Source organism: Solanum pennellii, chromosome 2, assembly GCF_001406875.1.
Source record: "Solanum pennellii chromosome 2, SPENNV200".
NCBI lineage: Eukaryota > Viridiplantae > Streptophyta > Magnoliopsida > Solanales > Solanaceae > Solanum > Solanum pennellii.
This window is the reverse complement of record NC_028638.1, coordinates 41,670,457-41,694,069: the sequence shown is the minus strand read 5'-3', so window position 1 is coordinate 41,694,069 and position 23,613 is coordinate 41,670,457. Positions and strand designations below refer to the sequence as shown.

Sequence of the window (23,613 nt, the reverse complement as noted above, 5' to 3'; positions counted from 1 at the left end):
AAAAAAAAATGATATTTTAAAGCCATATTCAGTTGTTGGGGATATTTCTGGCTTTTAACCGTTTTTAGAATAATGATTGAGTTATTAACAAAACTATGTAATTAAAAAGTAAAACCCAAAAAATAACATGTAATATCACACTATTGTTATTGTAAAAAATATACTTGATATTTTAGTCAAATGTCAAAATATGATTATTGATTTATATGTTTTTTCTACTGATTTTTTGATTCTTTTTGGTTTCCTAAAATCAACTTGATATGTTTCAGTCTTCATTCTCTTTCCATTAACGAGTTTTAATTATATTTTTTATTCTCAGATAATGAAGTGAGTCCGATTATAATTTAAAATTGATTAAACGTAGGAATTTATAAACTTCAATATGTCTTCAATTGCTCAATACAATTATTGCTTCATTTTCATTTCATTTCATATGATTTGTTCTAGGAGTAATGAAATATTTCAATATAAACCTAAAAATTTGGAAAGTACAAAAATTTACTAAATAATTTTGTATTACGTATGATTTAATTTTATATAAATACATAGAAAAGTAATGTTTATACGCAAGCTATATACCATATATGACAAAGTCGACTCAGAAGACATTACGGGATAATCATACCGAGCCATCCCAACGACTCGTTATACATACATATATATATATATATATATTTTTTTTTTTTTTACTAATAACTAAGCAAAAAGTTCCAATTGGAGATTGGGTTAGGGCTTTAGGCGTATTCATCCTGCCCCGAACCCGTAAACCCAAACCGCTTCGGTAAAATATATAAATATAAATTAAAAATAAAAATTGTATCGGCTCTTTGCTTCTTCTTCTTCTTCTCGAGCTTTCTGCAAAAATTGTATCCAGAACGTTAATTTTCCAGGTTTTATTCTCACTCTAAATTTTAGCTGCAATCTTTGGAATCCTCAAATACTTGAAATTGTGTTTTGTTTTATCCAATCATTTAGAGGAGATAAGTAAAAGGGGTTTTTTTTTTTGGTATGTTAGTTCTTGTGTTTTTGGGTATGATTTTGTAGTAATTTGGACATTTAGTATTGATACTGCTTCTTGCAACTGAGAACCATATACCAATTTGATCTATTTGCTTGAGGAAATGAACTAGATTCCGTATTATTTGAGTTGGGGAATGTGGGATTAGTATTACTATTTAGCACCTTGCGTTTTCAATTCTAGGTTGATGTTAGCAGCTTTTGGTTTTGAATTTTCTGGCAATAAATTGCTATTCTGGTTGTAGGGTTAGAGGGTTCCTAATAAGTGTTTTGCAGCCTGGCTCCGCCACTAGTGATAGGACTTGCTTAGTAAATTGTTGAATAAAATGTAACAAGGAGCAAAAGGCAAAAGGATTTGAGTTAGAGAGTAGAAAATAGCTGGAAAATGATAAAGCTGTGGGAATTTCCAATATATGGTGGATCTGGGTGCATTTCTAGATTCTAGTAGTAAATATGTACACATTGCATGGGATGCTTTTCTTATGAGGAGACAAAAATCTTCAAAATTATTACTTTGAGTTCCATGCAGTTACCAAATGGTAGCTGCTCCCAAAGTATGATTAACCAGTCAATGTCTTTGATCCTTCTCAAGTTGATACATGTGACAAAAGGATAAAGGAAAAATGACATTGAGTTATTGTTTGAACCTTGTGTCATATTAAGAAAAATAATGTTTTTTGTTCTGCGGAAGTAGAGATAACTTTTGTGTACATTCTCCCCTCCCAGACCCCACGTGTGGATGTGGGATTACATTAGATATGTTGTAGCTGTTGTTGTTTATTAAACATAAAAATGTAACTTTTTTCTACATTTCATAAAAGCATGACTGCAATAGCATGGTTGTTATATACCTCAACCATGTGTCCTCTGTGCTAACTGCTAAGCATGTCAAATATGTGCCTTTCTTGGGACTTCTGATCCTGCAATATCAGCCTTAGTTCTTACATTTGTTCTTTTTCATGATGTTGATATATTTCCACCGTATTCACCTTAATCATTTATCATTCTATACCAACACCAGCTTATGGGTCCACTAATTTATGCTACAGTTGCAAACTAAAAGTGCCAGTATATGCACTAGTCTCGGTTTCTGTGAGGTGTTAATAAGGGTAACTGATACTTTATTCTGTTCTGTCGGGGCGTACCAATTAACCTTTTTGATTCTTGTGATGTCGCCGAGATGGAAATATTGATAATATTTTAGTGCAAGTATGCTGTATTGTATCATCAATCACTTAGCCAGAGTTAAGAGACCTAGGAGATGGCAGGTAATGCCTTTAGTGTTTGCTTTGGTGCTTACAAGATTGTGAGAATTGTATAAATGTCTTGCCTAAAAATGGGTGTGGCTAGATAGAGAGGCAACTTACAGGCCATGACTGTTGTTCTTGAGAGGACTCAAGAAAAAGGAGATGAGAGTTAATGAGTTCTTTGATGAGTTAAAGAGTTCTTTTTCCTTCCTGTTTAGCTTGAGTAATCAGAAAAATGCAGATGATAACAACACTCAAATGGGTGTCAGTTTGTCTTATGCTTCTTTCCCCAATAAAGTACTCCTCAAGTTCTTTTGAATTTGTTAGTTTCTCTAGTTGTTTTAAAGTAGGTTAGCAATTTTGCGGAAGTGCTGCTCTTATTTTATCTTCTTGATTCTTTTGTGCTGTTCTTAGATTTGAAGATGTAAGATAAAATGAATCAAGTCGAAATCATTACGTTGATTTTTATATATAATGGGTTTTTATCTTTTTACTTCGCTAAATAATATTCCTCTTAATAATATATGCAAGTTTAAACTTTTATCATCTGTTTCAAAACATCTTTTGGATCCCTTTGAATCGTTTCTGATTTTTGGCAGCTGATTTGAATTATGTCATTTCCAGTGAATCTTAAATAGTTTGGAGCGAGAAAAGAATGACAAAGAAGCGAGAAGTAGAAGATGGCGTGGTGCCTGAGGAGTCGACTGCAAAACGGCAGAAGGTAATGGATCAGTCGTCTCCCTCTCTTCCACCAGTTGCTTTTGAGAATCCACTACTTCCACTTGCATCTTATGATGATGATGAAGACGACGAGGATGATGGTACGAAAGGACACATTGCTGAGCAAGTTATAAATAATGGTGAAGACAAGGAGCAAAATGGCTACTCATCTGACGATGAAGAAGATGAGGATGATGGTAGAAGCCAAGGGAAGCGAAATCGTGCAATTGAGATTAGGAGGGACTGCCCCTATCTTGATACTGTGAATAGACAGGTAACATTATGATTCAATTTTTCTGAAACAGTTTTATCTATTTTAATTCATCCTGCAACCACAGATATCTATACTGGAATCTTATATCTAATGGTGGAATTCCGAAATTTATATTGCATAGCGTAATTGTGACAGCTTTTCATCCTAGTGGTACTGAAGTTCCGAGATGCTTCTCCATTTTTTGTTTTGGTTTTAAAAACTTGCCATCTGTTTATTAAAGTGTCAGTAGCTTGGTACTTTTGTGACTTGTGTTTAAGTGTTTGATGAAATTCCTAATAAAGAAAGCGCCTTATGGCTTATAGTAATTGAATATCAAACTAAATTTTGTTACACTTCATGCATTTCTACTGATGTCATAAGTAAACTAATTTGTTTTTGCTCACGTACTTAGACTGATGGTTCCCTCTCTCTCTCATTTATTTTTTTCTTGTCTGGTATATCCCCTTTAATACATATTATCTACATTTGCAGGTATTGGATTTTGACTTCGAGAAATTTTGTTCGGTCTCTCTTACAAATTTAAATGTGTATGCATGTTTAGTCTGTGGGAAATATTTTCAAGGAAGGGGACCAAAATCTCATGCGTATACACACAGTCTTGAAGCAGGGCACCACGTGTTCATCAATTTACGAACAGAGAAAGTTTATTGTCTTCCTGATGGATACGAAGTCATAGATCCATCGCTTGATGACATTATTCATGTGCTGAATCCAAGGTTTGTCAAGATCACTTTTCAGTTGCTATCACTTAATTTTTGCTTTGTATTTTTATATTTATAGTGCACCTGTATCGATAAGCTGGGATCCTTCTTGTAATATATGACTGCGATTCACTCTTTTTGTTTGTTTTGTCCTTATTTGACAGATTTGCTCAAGAACAGGTTAAGCAACTCGATAAGAGCCGACAGTGGTCTAGGGCACTTGATGGGTCTGATTATCTTCCTGGAACGGTACTGCACTTCCTTATGTCATATTTATTTGTTAAAGCTACTATATTCCCTTTAGTCTAAATGCTAATCTTTTAGTGCTGGGGTATATTTTAGGTTGGGCTGAATAACATCAAGGAGACTGATTTTGTCAATGTCACGATTCAGTCATTGATGCGAGTAACTCCCTTGAGAAACTTCTTTCTTATCCCTGAGAATTATCAACACAATAGATCTCCTCTTGTTCATAGATTTGGAGAGCTTACCCGAAAGATTTGGCACGCACGGAACTTTAAAGGACAGGTGCATGTTAGCAATGCTTAATTCATTGTTTGTCTGTTCTTCATGGTTTTCTTATTTTGACTAAGTGTTGTTGCAGGTCAGTCCGCATGAGTTCTTGCAAGCGGTTATGAAAGCTAGTAAAAAACGTTTTCGGATAGGTGCCCAGTCTGACCCTGTTGAATTTATGTCATGGCTCCTGAATACCCTTCACACGGAGCTTAGAAGTTCCAAAAAAGGCAGTAGCATAATCCATCGGTGCTTTCAGGTTTGCTGCAAAAAGATAACTGTCTTCTACATTTAAAAATATCCTAGTTGAGCATTATTTTGTTAACATATGATGCTTTTTTCTCATAGGGGGAATTGGAGGTTGTGAAAGAGATGCATAATAGATCTATTGCTGAAAAGAGGGAAAATGGGGAGGATGGTGAACATGAATCTCACAATACTGGCATGGAAACTAGCAGAATGCCTTTTATAATGCTTGGACTTGATTTGCCACCACCTCCTCTTTTTACAGATGTCATGGAAAAGAATATTATTCCCCAGGTTCTTTTTTAAATTCAATTTTTTATTTGTGATTATCATTGGAAAAGTTTTGCCTGTTTTTTCCTAGTCGACAATTTGTGGTGAGCGATGGTCATCGTACTGGAAACTTCCCATGTTGAATGTGTCATTGTACTAACTTTTGTACACATGCTGAAATACAAGTGTCTAGATGTCAGCTAAGAAAAGGTGGGAGTGAGTTGTTCCTTGAGGAAAAAGTTGCACCCCTAGTTTTATATAAATGGTTACCTTTCTCAAAAGAAAAAGATTGCACCTAGTCTGAGAAATAGTTTGCACTTGAAAAAAAATGCTTACTGTTCTTCACCAAGTTCATTTATCGAGTGTTATAGAGTTCAAAGATTGTTGAGTTATCTGAGGTGAATGAAATTACGTAGATGTGCCAAAGTTTTGGTTTAATTACTGGAAGTGTCTTTTCTAGCTGGTTAAAACTCTACTTCCTCTTTAAGCTTAAATAAAGAAAACAACCTCTCTTCTGATCAGATATTTCATTCACTTGATATTAGTTATGAAACAGTTTAGAGTAATATCTGCAAGGGAAACTGTTTTACAAGTGTTATGTGGACAACAAATTTATCTTCTTGCAAAAATCTTGGCAATTACTCAAATGAAAGGAAGGCTCTTGAAACTATAGCCGTGTTATCCCGTTCCTGTTCAAGAGTAATCACAGGAAACTAATGAACCTATCTCATTTTGATATTCAGAGTATTGAAGTCTTTGGTCTACTGACTAGTTATTCATTAGTTAAATATTGTAACTAAATAAACTTATCCGAAGTGACTGAGAACTAAAAGAGCAAAGAGAAATAAAATGTAAGTTTTTGAAGACCATGACCTCATACATAAGGTGTAATGAGGAATATAACTTACTTAGAAATAATAAATAACATGGCAGTCTGGATGTTGGCCTTGTGTGTTGGGGAAGGGAGGACATACCACAGGAAAGGTAAGTATGAGAGCAAAAATTAAAGAGAAAGAAAGTGAAGTGTATGGAAAGAAGAAAAATTAAAGAAAGAAGAATCTCTCCTTCTCAACCCCAAATTTAATGCCCTTCAGTTGTCTTTGACATTCTTTGAATCGGAGGTGAGATACTGAGATCTCTTGAATTTTAATTTACTTGATTTGGAGGAATATGTTTGTTAGTGATACAGTTCAATATTGCTGTACAGATGCCTATTTAGACACATTCATGATCTATTTGTGCTCTCTTTTGCCTCATTTTTTTCGTCATCTTATAACCTCGGGGAAGTAGGGAAGATGCTACTCATCGAGCTTTGTGTTCAATGTGTTGAACTGGTTCTTGAAACTTATTGAGTCACCTGCTTTTGAACTATGTCTGATATGTTCCACAAAATCTGGAAGCTTTAGGCTCTATGTGTTATGACATCCTTATCTGCATCACAAGTTTATACTTGATTTTTGTAAATGCAGGTTCCATTATTCAACATACTAAAGAAGTTTGATGGTGATACTGTGACTGAAGTTGTAAGGCCCCGTATAGCAAGGATGAGATACCGTGTGACAAAATTGCCAAAGTATCTAATTCTCCACATGCGTAGGTTTACAAAGAACAATTTCTTTATGGAGAAAAATCCTACACTTGGTGAGTACTTATTATTGATAATATACCTTGAATTGAATGAAATTGCTTAGACATTTAATTCATAATGGATGTAGACGCCTTGTAAGTTCTCCAACTATATCACTAATATGCCCTCCCTCAATGGATGTAAAAGCCTCTTCAATACTCCTTCTAGCTCCGCTAATTCCTCCAACCTAGCTCATACCATCAAATTCTCATCCCTCAAATTTTTATTCTTAATTTTTTGTTGGACATGATATCAAGCTGTTTTGTACAGTCTGGTTTCTGCTGCTCATTTAGCATATGCTAGAACTTATTGTAAATTAGAATATCATGTAGCCTCTTCTACACTTGAATATCAGTAAACCTTTTTTGAGGGGTGGGTGGTGGGGAGCACCAAGGGGTTTGAAGTTCTAGTTTTGTTAATTTGAATTTTTTGTTTCTTGTTAGAATTGTTCTTTCTGATTTCAAATCCTCCACATGTGGGCACATTTAAGAAGGGGGTGGAGAGCCGGGTGTGAGGGGTTCAGTTTTCCAGGCTTACTTCCCTGCTGGGGCTGTGATGTGTAATTTTTTCATCCTGATGAAGATATTTTTCTAAATTAGTTTGTTAGAGGTGTCCCACTTCCACTTCGTTCTCCACACAAGGCAGCTAGGTAGAGCAGGGAAAGGGCTGTGTGGAGGAGGAAAGAAACAAAACTAGCTATAACAGAAAAGGTTTTTAACCTTGAGTATTTACAGTAGACTTAGGAACTGCATTGTTAGGCTTCTATCCCGTGACTTGTGAAGTTTCATGGGTCCTTTTTCAGTGAACTTCCCGGTGAAGAATCTAGAGCTCAAGGATTATATTCCCCTGCCAGCACCAAAGGAGAATGAGAAACTTCGCTCAAAATATGATTTGATTGCTAATATTGTTCATGATGGAAAGCCAGGCGAAGGATCATACAGAGTGTTTGTCCAACGAAAATCAGAAGAACTTTGGTTAGTTACACAGCTCATATCACTAAGTTTTATGTGTTACCCCACACCAGACCAACACACACAAAAAAAAAAGAAGGAAAAAAGGGAAATGGTTTGTTCTGTTAACTTGGTAACCTAATGCTTTAAACTGATGCAGGTATGAGATGCAAGACCTACATGTTTCTGAAACTCTTCCCCAGATGGTTGCGCTTTCTGAGACTTATATGCAGATATATGAGCAGCATCAGCAGTAATGAACCTCACAAGTAACATCAGAAACATCAACCTCTGCCTCTCCTCTTCTTTTTGAAATGCCAAATTCGACTTTTAGATATCTAATGAAGAGTATTCTACTCGTTGAGAGATAGTGATCTTTGCGATTTATTTTTCCTTTGTTGTATGTAAATCCTGCTGTTTTTGTGTTGCTTATGCTTAAGATTACTATTGCATGGGAATTATGAGAACTCCAGCTTTGGATTTATCCACTTGCTAATTTTTTTTTCTGATGGTTTTGTTGTCTGTTAGGTTCTTAAAATTTGGAACAGTAAAGTGCTTTTTTCTTCCATTTGTAGGAATATATATATTCTTATGAATTCCAACTGAAATTTTAGTAAATTAAGATTGGAGTTAGATTTTAACTTCTTCATATGTATACTGTTTGGTTATTTTAAAAACTTTTATTAGGATCAAATATCTCTTAAAATCAGTTAAATGATTGGTAAAGGATACATATTGTTATTGGTGACAAGTCAAATCAAAAACTGATGGATAATGTTGGGTATCTGTCTGATTGAGCCTCCATTTTGAATTATTTGCTGCAAATCTTGTCAGCTTTGAAAGTTGAAAGATACACATAACACATGTTCCTTTTTATTATTGTTTAACTAATAAACAATTGACATTATTGGATATGTTGATCTAATTGCAAAAGCATGGCATTGTAAAATATTCCTCTTTTCTTATTGTAAATGAATGTAAAACAAATTACTGATTGAGACAATCTTGAAATATTATATTCTTTCCAAGATGTAAATTGTAATGGTAGGTGTTATATCTATAGTTATTATTTCAGTGTGTGTGATGATGTTAACATATGTGAACTCATAGCCCATTGACCATTTATCTTTTGTTTTTCTTGTTTTTATTTTTGACTGTGGTTTTCGGTTTTTCTTCCTTTATATTCTTTCGTCTAAAAAATAAGTGTCGTTTTAGCTTGTGATATTACACACTTATTAAGAAAAATAATAAATTATAAAGTATAGTTTACTAGGTTACTCTTATATATAATTAGATGTTTTTTGAGAATTGAACGTTATTTAAGAAGTAATTCCTTAATACAAGGGTATAATTGAAAACAATTAGCACTATTTTATATATATAATTTTTAAAGGCGATAATTATTTTGTTGTTGAATCTTTTGATTAGAGCAATACTTATTTTAGGATGGGGGGTATACAGAGAGGATGATCAGTCACACTGAGATTGAGACACGACCCGTACTTTTACAAGAGTATTTTGGTAGAAAAACTAAAATGGAATACTTTAGGATTAAGTTTGAGTTTAGTTTATATTGTTTTGGTTGACAGTATAGAATTATTTCAGATAAATTTAGATCGTCAATCAAATACATTATACATCTAATGTCAACTTCAATTTTAAGATATTTCACTTCATTCTATTCAACTTGAGATTATTTTATTCCATCTTTCAAATAAAATGAATTAATTCAATAAGTATTTTTGCAAAATAATTTAATCTACGTATCAAACAAATTTTAAGATCCATCCAAGTCCAAGATGCTTCTATTTCTTCGATGGTATCAATAGACTTTTGACTCATTTACTTGACTAGTTGGGTAGATAACAAATTTCCTTAATCAGGTTATAGTAAAATTAATTGTGACCTTTGACCAATAATTAAATTAATTATATTTCCCAAAAAAAAAAGTAAACAGCTTTAAGATATTGGAGTACACAGCATCCAGAGTTGACTTGACTTTGAAGAAAAATTACTTTACCTTTAATTTTAAATCGAGTAATAATATATTCCCTTCGTTTCAAATTAATTATCCTTTTTTAATTACACAATTTTAAAAAATAATAAACACTTGACTTAAAGAATCTTCAAAATTATAATCTTGAGTCTTGACTAGAAATCTTTTTCTGTTACCAAGAAATAAAAAAACAAATATTGATCCTTTGCATTTTGGAATATACGTTCTATGGTTAGAGTCTCTAATGGGGTCTAAGTGGGTTAGACTTGAGTAGATTGAAAAAAGACATACAACCTTGCCATGAACTTACGCGTTCCGTGAAATATATGACTCGTACTTTATTAGGTTCTTTAATCCCTCACCTCACCTCAACGAGAAAAAATTCCCCCCCCCCCCTCCCCCCTTTACGAAAAAAGGGTTTTCGGGTATATTTGGTTCATGGATTTATGGGCTTAGGCTCAAGATAAACAAGCCCAAGTTAGCCCAATAAGAATTTGATGGTATAGCTTTTAGCAACACTAATTTCACTTCACCTACCAAAAATTCATCTTTTGAAAAAAAAACCCACTAATTTTACCCAGTAAGCCAGTCTAATCGTTCAATTAATTATACTTTAATTCCTGCGTAATACTTCTTCCGTCCAATAATAGTTATCAAATATAAATTTAACACATGGGTTAAGAATCAATAAATTTACTAAATCACCTTTATTAAATATAAATTAGTTAAGCATTGAAAATGACCTGAGATCGTCCCCCCCTCTCCCTCAATGCCTTTTGAGTCGAGCCTGTCGCATGAGATCGTTCCCTCCCCCCTCCCCCCTCCCCCAATGCCTTTTGAGTCGAGCCTGTCGCATAAGGCTTGCTTGGTGCGATTTATATCTCCTGTGTGATTTGCAAACTATTACACAGTGGAGGGCTTACCAGTGAGTACTTTTTGAAGAGCATAGGCTATGACAAAAGTTATAACGGCTGTGGATTATCCTGAGGTTCCATAAAATAAGTAAATTAATAATAAAGATAAAATATATATAAAATAATAAGCTATTTATTAATTTCATAACTAGACAATTATCGTTGACATTTCAAAATAATATAATAGACAAACAAAAATGGACAGAAAAGTAGTAATACTTATTCTTACCTACTTCCTAATTTTATTTAAAATCTTTAACAGACAAATTCTTTTTAACCGAAGGAGTAGTTATTAATGTGAGTCAAATCGCACTTTTAGGAGGTCATAATATATATATAAATTATAGTAATTAATACATCTAGTACTTATATAAGTAAATTAATATTATAAAATCAGTTGAAAAAAGACAATAAACGGTACCTACCTCATGCATGCGCAGTAAACATGTGCAGGTTGCAACAATTATATGACAATTAGTTAATTAATTAATGTGCAGGTAGCCAATATATTAAAAATAGATTATTATTTTTATTCAATTTTAATAGTATACACTACACTAAAAATCATACACTAATTTTCTTTTTGGGACAATTACTACTAATAATTCCATTTTAAAGACTTTTCGTAAATGATTCTAAAAATAATATATTGATATCGGTAAAGAGAGTAATATTTTTTTAATGTATATATTTATTATTGTTAAAAATTATTTTTATTATTACGGTGAGTTAATTCTAAAATAAATTAACTAAAATATACCTCTAATTAAATTTTTTCAAAGATAAAATCATATATACGTAGATGACAAGTAATATGAAACAGAGAAAGTAGATAATTAATTGAGAGAAGAAGAAGCAAAATCAAAATAAGATGCTATTGGATTTTGCTAGATATGATTCATCTTCCTTTGCTTAGCATTTTTATTTCTCTCTCTTTGTCATGTAACATGGGTGCTATTTCCTAGAAGTTACATTGTATTTTTGGCATTTATACCCAACCTAATTGTGTTCCCACTTAAACTTATTCAACAAACAAAAGAAACAGTAAAATAATCTTCCAAACATGACAAAAAAAGTTTACTTTATCAGATAAATAAATATGTATAATCGTCGATAGAAAAAATGAGACAAGTTATTTAAATGATAAAATGTATTATCTGTTATAACAGGTTAAAATACATATACTTAACGTATAAAAATGATAAAATGTGGATTATATATGTGTATATAAAAGTTTGAATTCATGTGAAAGGTTGGACCACCTCTCTACTCAACAATTCAATGTCATGATTGTAATTTGTAAGTAGACTCTCTATTTACTTAAATAGTGTTTTAATATAGGATAAAGTTTGAAAATTAGTATAAATTCAATCAAATTTAATAATTTTAGTTTAATATTTGTATTTTTATTAATAAACATTGAATATTAGATATATATAATACTGAAATGCAAAATTTAATGACTTTAATATGTTTTTTAAAATTCAGAGTTCATAAAATTTAAATTCTTTCTTTCTGCTATCGGAGATCTAGGAAGAGGTGGGGTTTGGAATATTTGAATAGTCAAAAAAATGAACATTGTTTAAACTTGGTTAAAAAGGAAAAATCAAATGGCAAAATGTCATAATTTGACTACACAAATGTCCTATATAAATCTCATAATTTGGCTTCATAATATTAATGCATGCAACCCAAATAAATTTAAACCATGAATAACAACACTATCCCATATTCACATAGTCATGATATACCATACTATTATCAACAAGATTTTGCACTTGAAAATAATCCACATGAGTATTTTTCTGAGTCCACCATCATAACCACAAATACTCAAAACATGACTATCGATCATCACCACCATCATCATCATCAATATTCTTCACGAATTTCTGAAAACGATGATATACACGAGTTAACAAGCCCTAAAACCACCACGATGAAACCAATTCGAAGGAGATCTAGATCATCCAAGAAAACACCTACAACGCTTGTAAACGCTAGCATCACGAATTTTCGAGCACTAGTGCAACAACATACTGGATGTCACACTTGTCCAACGTTCAAAAATAATCAAAAGGGTCCAATTAACCTAAGTTTTGGTCCACAAAATGATCAAAATGAATTATTTGGAAGCAATACAATAGGAGAGGTCTCTATGAATTATGGTTACTATTATAATAATAATCATGAAGATCAAGATGAGAAATATTCAAAGGATAATTTACAACAAGAAAAACAAGAGAGTGGTTATGATAGTGTTGATTATGAAAATAGTAAGTTAAGTGTAGATGATTATGGATGGTAGTTGCCTAATTAGAATGTTGAAAAGGAATATTCTTTTTTTTCTAAGTACAAGAAATTTAGATTTGCAAAGTCATCTCGATTTTCCTCCTTGATATATTCTTTTTTACTTGGTACTTTTGTCTGTCTCAATTTATGTTATGGTGTTTGACTAAATATGAATTTTGTTTTAAAAAGTAAGATTTGGAATTTATTGTCTACAACATGTTATAAACGTTTTATGGTTATAAATCATTTCGTTAAAACTTTTGCTCAAGATATGAGTCTTCCTAACCCCCCCCCCCCCAAATCAGATGGCTTATTTTAAAAAAATAAATTAAAAGAGTTATTGGTCTGAAGAAAAATATTTCCACCGAAATAAATGATTTTTTTAAAATCTCAAAAACTACGAAACACTATAGAGTGGGATGGGGTGGGAGTGAGTGGTGGGTGTGAGAGAGGTAGGGCTGGAGAGAATTCCAGGACACATTAAATGATGAATTTCACTTGTGAAACTTGTTTTTCTAACTGTTAAAAAAAATTCAATTATTTTAATTTACGAAATATTAAAGAATATTTTGTAGAAATGTTTTCTTTCATCATACCAAACACAACCTATGATAAATTTGCGACTATTCAATAAGTTAAAAGTCAATGCAAATTGTGTGATAATCTTGAGTCTTGATTCAACCTTATATAAAGAACCAAAAAAGTAAAATGCAACTCTTAGCTAATTTTGTATACATAGATATGGTTTATCAACTTCCCTACCCATCCTCTTAAGATAAATCAAAAAGAGGTTTTGAAAGAACCAAATATAAATAAAAATTTGGGTATAATATTTTGTGAAATTAATTGATCAGTGTGTCCAAAATTAATCGAAAGATATTAAAATTTTGTATGAAGCAAAATTAGATCAAATTACATGACGATACGTGGTGAATCTAAGAATAAAGTAGATGAGTAGATGATTCTGACAGAACAAAAAAAAACTCTCATATCCATGATATGTCATAGCTAGGAAGCCTTGAATATATGTTCTCCTACCTAGATCGAGCGTTATTTCTTATTAATAACAAAATCGATATAATTTGAATATATTCAAAACGGTTTATCGTTAACAGCAAAATGTTCCCTTTTGTAGACAAAGAAGATTATTCAAGCATCTACCCGGATATCCGTACCAATAAAAAGAGTGGGATAAAAGGAACGAGTCAAAGATACTATTATTTATAGAAGTATAACTTTTTTCAGCCTGAATAATCACTCGTTTCCATCTAAAACATGTAAAGTCTCCTTTAAAGTTTTGAATCAATTATTTTTCAAAATTATTAAGTGAAAAAACACTCAAAGATCTCAAACAACAAATTCAACTTGTCAAGCAAAATAACGATTATTTCTTTTTTAAAACAATTAATATAAAGAATAGTTTCATTACATATGACTTAGAATTTTCAAAAAGAAATTTCTCTTGGTCAAAATAGACCAAGTCTAAACATGGAAATTAAGGTGGCTGGTTAGTAAGTCTACATCCAGCCAACCTTAGAAAAACTATAATAATTCCATCAAATCAAACATCATTATTTTTCAATTAAAAAAATGTATTTTTTTTAATCCCAAGATCATCACCAATTCTCATCACATTACATCACTATAGTTCCTATCCAAGAAAATAAAATAATTAATCCCATCACATTATTAGAAGCTTCGAGTCAACAAAATAGTGAGCTCCACATAGTTTAAATTTTTTGTTATTTTAATCTTAATTTTGTCCTAGTACTTATCTTTTGAAAAAGTCATCGACTTGTTGCATAAGTAAACTTACGAGTCAAGTTAAACATCACGAATTCATATTCTATACTCGATTTCATATCTATTTTGGAATCTGATTAATCCAGATTCACGTGAAAAAAATACTTTTTACCAATTCAAATGCGACTTATTCAAAAACTCAACATCAATCGAGACCTTTAACTCTATATATATAATTAAAAAATATTTACTATTTCTTCATAACAAACTCTGATCGTATTATTTTTGTATATTATTACAACTTGTTACTTCAAAGAAAAGTTAGCGGCAAAAAATATGAAATAATTAATTAAAAAATTAATTATAAGAAGATGAAGGGAATATCTATTATCTCACCATTGACATCAGTATTTGAATTTCATGTTATCACTAATATGTCAGATTAATTGTTGATTAGTCAAATAATCTTAGGAGATAAAGTCGTTAGTCAAAGTAAACGACATGATCATAACGATAATCTTCCTCACCAAGTAAATTTTTTCCTAGTAATTAATAAAAGTCAATTTGTGTTTCGTACACCTTTGTTAGTACGGACACTACCAAAAAATAATACTACTAACTAACAAATTTCTCCTTCGGTCCACTATTAATTGTCATTAGGCGTGTCAAAAATGAATCCAAATAAGATAATTCGCTCATAATTTTAAGGGTTGGACTCAAGATAATTTGAATTGAGTTCAATCTCAACTCATTCAAGCTTAACCCATTTTAAGAGAATCCTCAATTGAGCGCGATTCAATCTCCAATTTCAACCCGTTTTAAAACTCTTTACTAAGATATGTTCCTTTACTAAATATATGAAGTATTATGTATTTAACATCTTTTAGAATTTATCTATCCATTTGTTGCTTTCTTAAAAAAAACTTGAGCTGAAATTCAAATTGTGATTGTAAAAGTCAAATATCACGATGTTAACATTATTGAGATTAATCGGATCAAATTGGACGGGTCAAGACCCATCCCATTTGAGCCCAAAGTAAACTTGGCGGAATCAAGACCCGATCCGTTTCTATTTCAACCTATTTTAATATCTTCAATTTCAACCCAACCCGCCCATTTGACACCTCTAATTGTCATACTTTCCATTTTTAAAGTCAAACTATAAAAACTTTGACTAACATTTTAAGATATATTTTTTCATCATATTGTTATGTGAAAAATTGCAATATATAGTATAGTTTTTGAGTATCTAAATTTTTTTTAAAAAATTTGAATAAATATAATATAATTTAACTTGAAAATAAGTCAAAAGCGTAACATGATAAATAAAAATGGACGGAGAAAGTAATAATAATGTTGTCGTGATAGAAGGACCAAAGGCAAAAAAGAAAAATAAAAAGAAAAAGAAAACGTAATATTTTTTAGTTAAAATTTAAATTATGGTTATATTGCAAACCAATATATATGTAACTAAATGTACAATTAGAACTAGGAACCGACTCTTTATATTAATAATGGGGTAATCGATAATTATTAATATAAGATTAAAGGGCAAAATTGAAGCTCGATTAAGAGCAAGGTACTAATTACTTAACCTTATAACCCTCTTTCAACCCCTTGATATTAATTAACCCATGATTTAAGGCAATAAAAATGTAAGACTTAGCCATTAAATACTTCTGAATTTTGTTTAAAATAAGTTATGTATATATGATTTAGACTCTGTCAAATTGGATAATGGATTGTTAATTAAATTAGATATTGTAATATAATGTTAGTTCACATGTAACTTGATCCACATGTCAGGTTTAGGATATTTTGATGGTCCTAATTTCACTAAACTTGTCCATCTTATTGAGGTTGGCAAAAAATATTTCTTTTACAATAAAATATACTCACTTGTCGTAACGTGGATCTAGAATTTTAAGGTTGTGGATACTCTGAAAGGTTCAATAATACTAAAAGATTCTAAAGCACCCACCAACAGCCAATAGACCAGTCAGATCATTTGTTCATCGAGTGCTCTCCATGTTAATTTTAGATAAGTACCTCTTTGGACAAAAAATAAGTAAGAAGTGAAATATAACAAAGTATTTATAAGCTTATTTCGTAAATTAAAAGGATAATATTTTCAAGGATTTATAAGCATATCTTATAAAGAAATTGAATGAAAATATGAAAGTTGTAAGCTAAATATAAAGAGTGCGCATATGAATAATTTGAAGTGTATGATAATCACTCACACTTAACTATCAATTATCAAAGCAGCAATAAGGGTAAATTTGAAAAAAATAAAATTAATAATAGTTCCAATAAAATAACACAAATGCCAATGACGTTTCACTAATCACCGTAAACGGAATCAATCATTAGACTGATAAGTAGTCCTTCATTTTTAATGTCGTTTCAAGTTCAAGTCCCCTCTAAGTATGCAGTGTCTTTATATATTAAGAAGCATTTTACTCCTCGATGTGAAACTTTTCTACGCAAATTCTTCGTTAAACGAACTCAGTATGAATACCATACACGAGCAAAAAAAAACAAAACACTAAGAACGGGGAGGGCATTTTAAGCTGCATGTATATGGTGTACTTTAGTTCTAGTGTCATTTTTTGGTTGAAATTTGGTGAATATTGGCCCTTATCTAATGTGAACAAGAGGAAATTAATTATCTAAAACATGAATTATTTATTGCAACTATTAGTAAAACAACAACATATATATATGATCAACGTTTAATGTAAAAATAAGTATTTTACTTTGACATGGAGAAAATGTCCTCTACCAACTCGATAACAATTTTAAAATTGTGTGATCAACAACCAATAAATATATATTTATATATATAATAAGGTATTTCAATTTTCATTCTTTAATCAAAGTTACTATTAAAAAAGGTGAGTTATGTTTGGTGTGCAAACTAAGAAAAACAAGAAAAAGGAGTTTTTCATTTGCTTGTTTTTCAAGCAAATGAATTAGGCATTTGCTATATTTTAATATAAAGAAAATTCTATCACATTTTCCCTCAATTAAAAATTATCCAACGTTTTTTTTTCCTTTTAAATAATCACTCTATTAATTTTTGGGTACATTTTACTTAGTCATATTTTGTTTGTGATCTTTTACATAGATTATCTCTTGTTTATTAGGAGATGACTTTTAATAAAATATTATGGATTAAAGTATCTTTATATATTCAATATAAATTTAAAGAAAAATTATTTTGTTTCGCATAAGTTCGATAGAAATTAAGTTATATGTCTCTTAGTTATTATAATGTAATTTGTGGGTTCTCAAACTAAACTTTTGTCTCTTACAATAAATTCTATGGAATTAAGTTATTTTTCTTACAACATAATTTATAGGTTCTAACATTAAACTTTTGCCTACTACGATATTAATTTTATAGGAATTAAATTACTATACATATAGTACGAGTGTATAACCTAACTTGTGATATATCTTAATATAGGAATATAAACTTACGCAAAGCAAAAAAATATTTGTTATTTTGATGTCAATGATATTTTTCGACCCCAACATAAAAAATAAATAAATAGGGTTTTTCTAAGGGTATCTATGCTAATGATCCTTTATTTTATTTTTTTTATGTCTCTTATAGAAAATAGTATAAAGAATAATTTAGCTCAAATTATCCTTATTTATTCTTTGTTCCAATCTTTTTTTAAAAAAACTTTGGTCTTAATCTAATACTCCCTTTTCTGTCCAAAATAAATACACTTTTTCACACTTATATATTTCAAATGAATGAATTTCTTAAAGTCCAATGTAATTTTTTCTCCTTCTAGAATTACACTTCTCTTCCATGATTTTTTTTTTAAAACTATCTCTAACAATATCTTAAGAAAAAATTGAAAATAAATTATGAGAAAATTACCTTTTCATTAATGTCCTTAATTAGCTTTCTTAAGAAGAATATTTATTACACTCTAAAAATTCATTTATTTTAAAACGAAAGAAGTATTTCTCTCTAATTCTTTAATTATTATTTTGTAAGTGTACAAATCTTACTCTTTGGACTTTTAGATAANGAAGATTATAAAAAAATAATAGTGTCCGACAATTATATAGTTCAAGGGTATAATTGAAAATAAGCTTTTATAAAGGTATATCCAACACAAGATGAAGTGTGAAAAAATGAACCAAACACTTGATAAAAAATAAATCATGCATTACTAATCTCTGCGTTACTAATTCCCGCATCACTAATCCATGCATTTTTAATACTTGTACCAGAGATTAGTAATGTAGCGATTACTAGTGTAAGGATTAGTAATGCAGAGTTTATTTCTATCAAGTGTTTGATTCATTACTTCTCACCTCATCTTGTGTTTGAATTAAAACTCTATAAAACATTTTTTTCCAATTATACCCTTGAATTATTAGGTAATTGTGTCAAGGTAGATAATTCCAGGACAAAATTCTTTTTTATGGCCTTCTAACTACCTATGAGAGGGACAATTTTGTTATCATGTTTGCTATTTTTTCACTTGAATTATTTGAGGATAAATAATTGTCATCTTAATAAATTGATCACTAATAAAATGTCATTTTTCAATTTTAAAAAAACAAATCATCTACATTTAAAATTAAAAAGACGGTCAATAATGATAAAATTGAATAAACCATCTACATTTACACATAAAAATTGCAAGTTGCAGTTATAATATGTATGTATGTTTTAAATTATTCAAAATACAAATAATTAGAAAACTACACATATATTTATATATATATATATATATATATATATATATACACACTCACCCCTTCCCATCTTAAAGGGCTTTCGTTGACTAAATACATATATATATATGAGGACTAAGGTGATATAATAAATAGTCTTCATCAAGCAATAATCTCAATTATGTCACACACATTTTTTTCCTCATTTTTTTCTTTTCTTTTTTTTTTAAAAAAATAATACTCCCTCCGTTTTAAAAAGAATGACCTAGTTTAACTTGGAATGAAGTTTAAGGAAAAATAGGAAACTTTTTAATCTTGTGGTTCTAAATTAAAGTTATGTTAAATGTATCAAAATACCATTTGATCTTGTGGTCTTAAACATGCCACGTGGAAAGTTAAAGTTAAAGTGTTACCAAAAAAGGAAATGAGTCATTCTTTTTGAAACAGACTAAAAAGGAAATAAGGTCATTCTTTTTTAAACAGATGGAGTGGTATTTTTTTTAATTTTAAAATTGTAAGGGTATAGATTGTAGAGAGATACATCATACAAGCAAATTAAAGCTTGTAGGGTGACACATAATTGGAGATCGACGATTTAAGTGCAAAACAATATTAATAGTTTTTATAAGTTGTTTTATTTTCACTTCTCGATCCTCTAGTTTCATTTGAGTAGAGATAGGTAATTGAAAGCTAAGTGTGCTATACATAAGCTTAATTAATTAGACATATTTTTGTATATCTCTTGTTGAATACACAAACAACTACTTTTGATCATCTTTGTACTTTTTTTTTCTTGTTTGGTTTAGACTTTTGAACATATTTGACTTCAAACATGGATATCATAGTTTAACTAAGGTTTATTAGGTTCCTAAATCGTTTAAGGCATGATAAGTGTTTAAAGAAAAAACAAATTAAATGGATTAAAAAAAAATCGTTTAACGTGTGATTGTGTATTGTGAAATAGAAAAAGAGTTTTCAAGCATAGAAGAATTCTTCATACACAAACGAAAGACATGATGAATCGAAAGTCTTGTTTCGACTTTTTGACGAGTCAGGTTTGAGCACCTCCATCATCAATTGATAGGTCGAGAGTTTAAGTAATACTGAAAGATAAGTGAAAAAACTTTTGATCTTCTTGAAATAGAAGGAAAAAAAAAACTATATATATATATATACACACCAAACAATCATATACCAAGCACTTGTGTAAAAAATATTAATGTCACTAATAAGGTACTACAAATAAATTTTTATGAGAATAAGTTACATATTTGATTGTTCGATAAAAGATATTTACAGTTGTTAATTAATCACAGTCTTAACTAATACAAAAAAAAAAAACTTCTAGCGCCATTAAATATTGTCATTAATAAAGAGTGCTAAAGTCATTTTCGGCATTAACTAAGTGTCATTAGAACCAATGTCGCTAAAGTCTTTAGGGACATATACAAAGAGTGCTAATTGTCGCTAAAAATATATATTTAATGATATTTAAAAATTAATTGCCGCTAATAATATTTTTGATATAGTTTATGTTATATCGTAATTATAATTATAGAGATAAAATATATGTTTACTGAGTTTCTAGAAGAACGACTATATAAGTTCATTTGCCAATATTTGTAGGTGAAACTAACTAAAATGATAGCAATTAATTAATTAGTGATGATAGTTATAATGTTAATATACTATATATATATTAATCGTGTAAAAATTAATACAGTATTATTATTCAGCATATACAACTCAATACTATAATTAATATTTCAATTTATGTGATATTTTTCGTTGTTTTTCGAGAGTCAAATAATTTAAGTTTTATTGAGAGTTTGCGCATGGAATTTTCAAATTAAATTTTTTGAAATAAAATTTATATATTTATAAACTACGTAAAAAAGTAAACATTAGATACAATAATTGATAATTCAAAATGTTTAATGAATCTATGAAAAACTTATTATCAAAATTAAATTTATTTGAATCTTAAAATCTAAAAACGTCGTATAAAATGGAACGAAGAGAAGGATATTCGTCCAATGTTCCTTAGCTATACCTCGAAAGAATCTTGGATTTTTTAAAATGTGAAAAGATAATTTGACGTTGAAAGAAGACCAAAACAATTGATTAAAAAACAAATAGCAATACAATTTTTATTTTCATTTGTAATATGTATCGATAAGGACAAATAAAGTTAATTACATGTACTAACTTATAAAGACTTGACATGTGTTTGCCTTTATAATACCTTTTTATGCAAGTATATATATAAAAATTATTTCTTCCATTTATATGTTGTACTGCTTTTGTCATAACCGTGTTTCAAGTTTTAGTATTTCAAAAAAGATATGATATCATGTAATTTTTTCCATATCTTTTTTGGTTCTAATACTCCAATTGTGTAATTATGTTAGTCGCTGAGATTTTGAATGTTATAGAAATATTAAGTTTGAAGTATCTTAAAGAGAGGTCGATAAAAATATTTTGGTTTAGAGCATTTTAAAAGTCGTCGAGATTTTAAATGTTATTAGAAAGGTTATGCATAAGATAAAAAAAAGGAAGGATGATCGGGTCATACAAGATTCTAGTGAATTCCGAAAGAGTGTAGGTAAATGATTTTGTTGTACATGAATAAAAAGGATATAGATTAGAATTGTGATAATTATATATAGGGATATCGCGTTATTAAATCACACTATGAGAATTTGGGAGAGGATGATCGAAATAAGATCGATGAATTTTCAACAGTATCTGTGTTCTTTGCAACATAGAAAACAAAGGTGTGAACAGGACCTAATAATAGGCATATGAAAAATATAATTTAGTACTCTAGGTTGCGTGTCAATATTCATGGTCAACCATTAGATAATATAATCACTAGTTAATCATTTTCACTAAATAGAATATTAAATTTTTAAGACAATGATTTATAAATCTATCACAATCTTCAAGTAGCACATGCGCCTTCCATTACAACGCGGAGATGATTAAGGATGCTTAATTACTTAAGTGTATTATACTTATACTCTACTTTATAAGACCCTAAAAGCTAACAAATTCTATTATTTTCAAATTAACCATCATAAAGGAATAACATGATCAAAGAATATAGGGAAAAATGATAAATACATCCCGAATTATCGTATATGGTATGCAAATATTCTCCGTCGTATTTTTGGGACATTGGTGTCCTTGCTGTTCAAAAACTAGATCATATATACCTTTTATACGAATGCACATACACACACGTAGTCATAATCTTATCTACCGACTCGACATCCGACCGATGGATAAGATTGCACTACGTGACCCTATTTAGTCTTCCTTTAGAACCAAGGGCACATAAACTCTAGTTTTTGGACCAATATCTCAAAAATATAACGAAGGGTATCTGCATACTATATATGATAGTTCGGGATATATTATCCTTTTTCCGAAGAATATATTCATCAAACAATGAAATGAAAAGCTATTAAAAACATAATTCAATAATATGTACTATCAATAATAAAATTAATCAAAGATTTTTTTCGACGCAGATCAACGAGAATTTTCATCTACTTTGAAATTACTCTCATTTTCTATTATTAGTTAATTATCATACATAGTTAACTAAAATAATATTGATAAGAAAAGTATATATATAGATGAATGACGCATTCACATATATCATAATCTACCCACGTTCTTTCCTCGAAACACACCTATATATCTTGGTCTTACTTAATCAAAACCAAAAATAAATAAAAAAATAGTCAACCATTCATCTTTAATTATTTTTCAACCCAAAAAAATAAAATCCATTATATATATACATTCTTGCCTAGGTTGTTTTTTTCATTTCTTCACAACACAAGTATTCATAATTATAAAACAAACAAAAACCATGCAAAACTCTTGTATCCCTCAAATAACAAAATCATCAACTTTAAACTGTGACACTACTACTAGTACAAACTCTTTGTGTAGTCATGAGTTGAGTCCTAAAAATGGTAGCATAAAAAAGTCACCAATTCGAAGAAGATCTCGAGCATCAAAGAGAACTCCAACAACTCATCTCAATGCAGATGCATCGAATTTTCGAGCACTAGTACAACAATTTACAGGATGTCATACTGCTAATACTTTTTTGGGAGCTCATAAAGGTCCAATAAACTTAAATTTTGGATTAGATGAGAATAGTGATGATTTTGAAGAAGATAATACAATAACTCATGTATCTTCATTTGGATATGATTGTTATAATTGCAATGATACTCAAAAGGAGAAGGGAGGTGTGTTAGTATCAGTTAATGAAAACAAAACATTTGGTTCATCTTCAACGACGAATTCTAGTAATAGTACAACGTTGGATATAGGTGATTTTGAGTTGGAGAATTTGTGTTTAAGTGATTTTACT

General features: G+C 30.1%; 1 protein-coding gene across 3 annotated transcripts; it reads left to right on the top strand.

The window, feature by feature from the left end:
• Nucleotides 1-786: 786 nt before the first annotated feature.
• LOC107011965 (U4/U6.U5 tri-snRNP-associated protein 2-like) lies at nucleotides 787-8,074 on the top strand. Of its 3 annotated transcripts, none has more exons than XM_015211658.2 (10): nucleotides 787-890; nucleotides 2,889-3,258; nucleotides 3,730-3,974; nucleotides 4,124-4,208; nucleotides 4,302-4,487; nucleotides 4,564-4,731; nucleotides 4,821-5,012; nucleotides 6,458-6,629; nucleotides 7,418-7,589; nucleotides 7,726-8,074. In XM_015211658.2, exons 2-10 carry the CDS (start codon nucleotides 2,920-2,922, stop codon nucleotides 7,820-7,822), a joined length of 1,656 nt encoding a protein of 551 aa, XP_015067144.1. In that variant the 5' UTR covers nucleotides 787-890; nucleotides 2,889-2,919; the 3' UTR covers nucleotides 7,823-8,074. The 3 variants fall into 3 exon arrangements, with proteins under 3 accessions (XP_015067144.1, XP_027770660.1, XP_015067145.1); XM_015211659.2 differs by having other exon boundaries at nucleotides 813-890; nucleotides 2,864-3,258; XM_027914859.1 differs by lacking the exons at nucleotides 7,418-7,589; nucleotides 7,726-8,074 and adding an exon at nucleotides 7,059-7,393.
• Nucleotides 8,075-23,613: the final 15,539 nt, after the last annotated feature.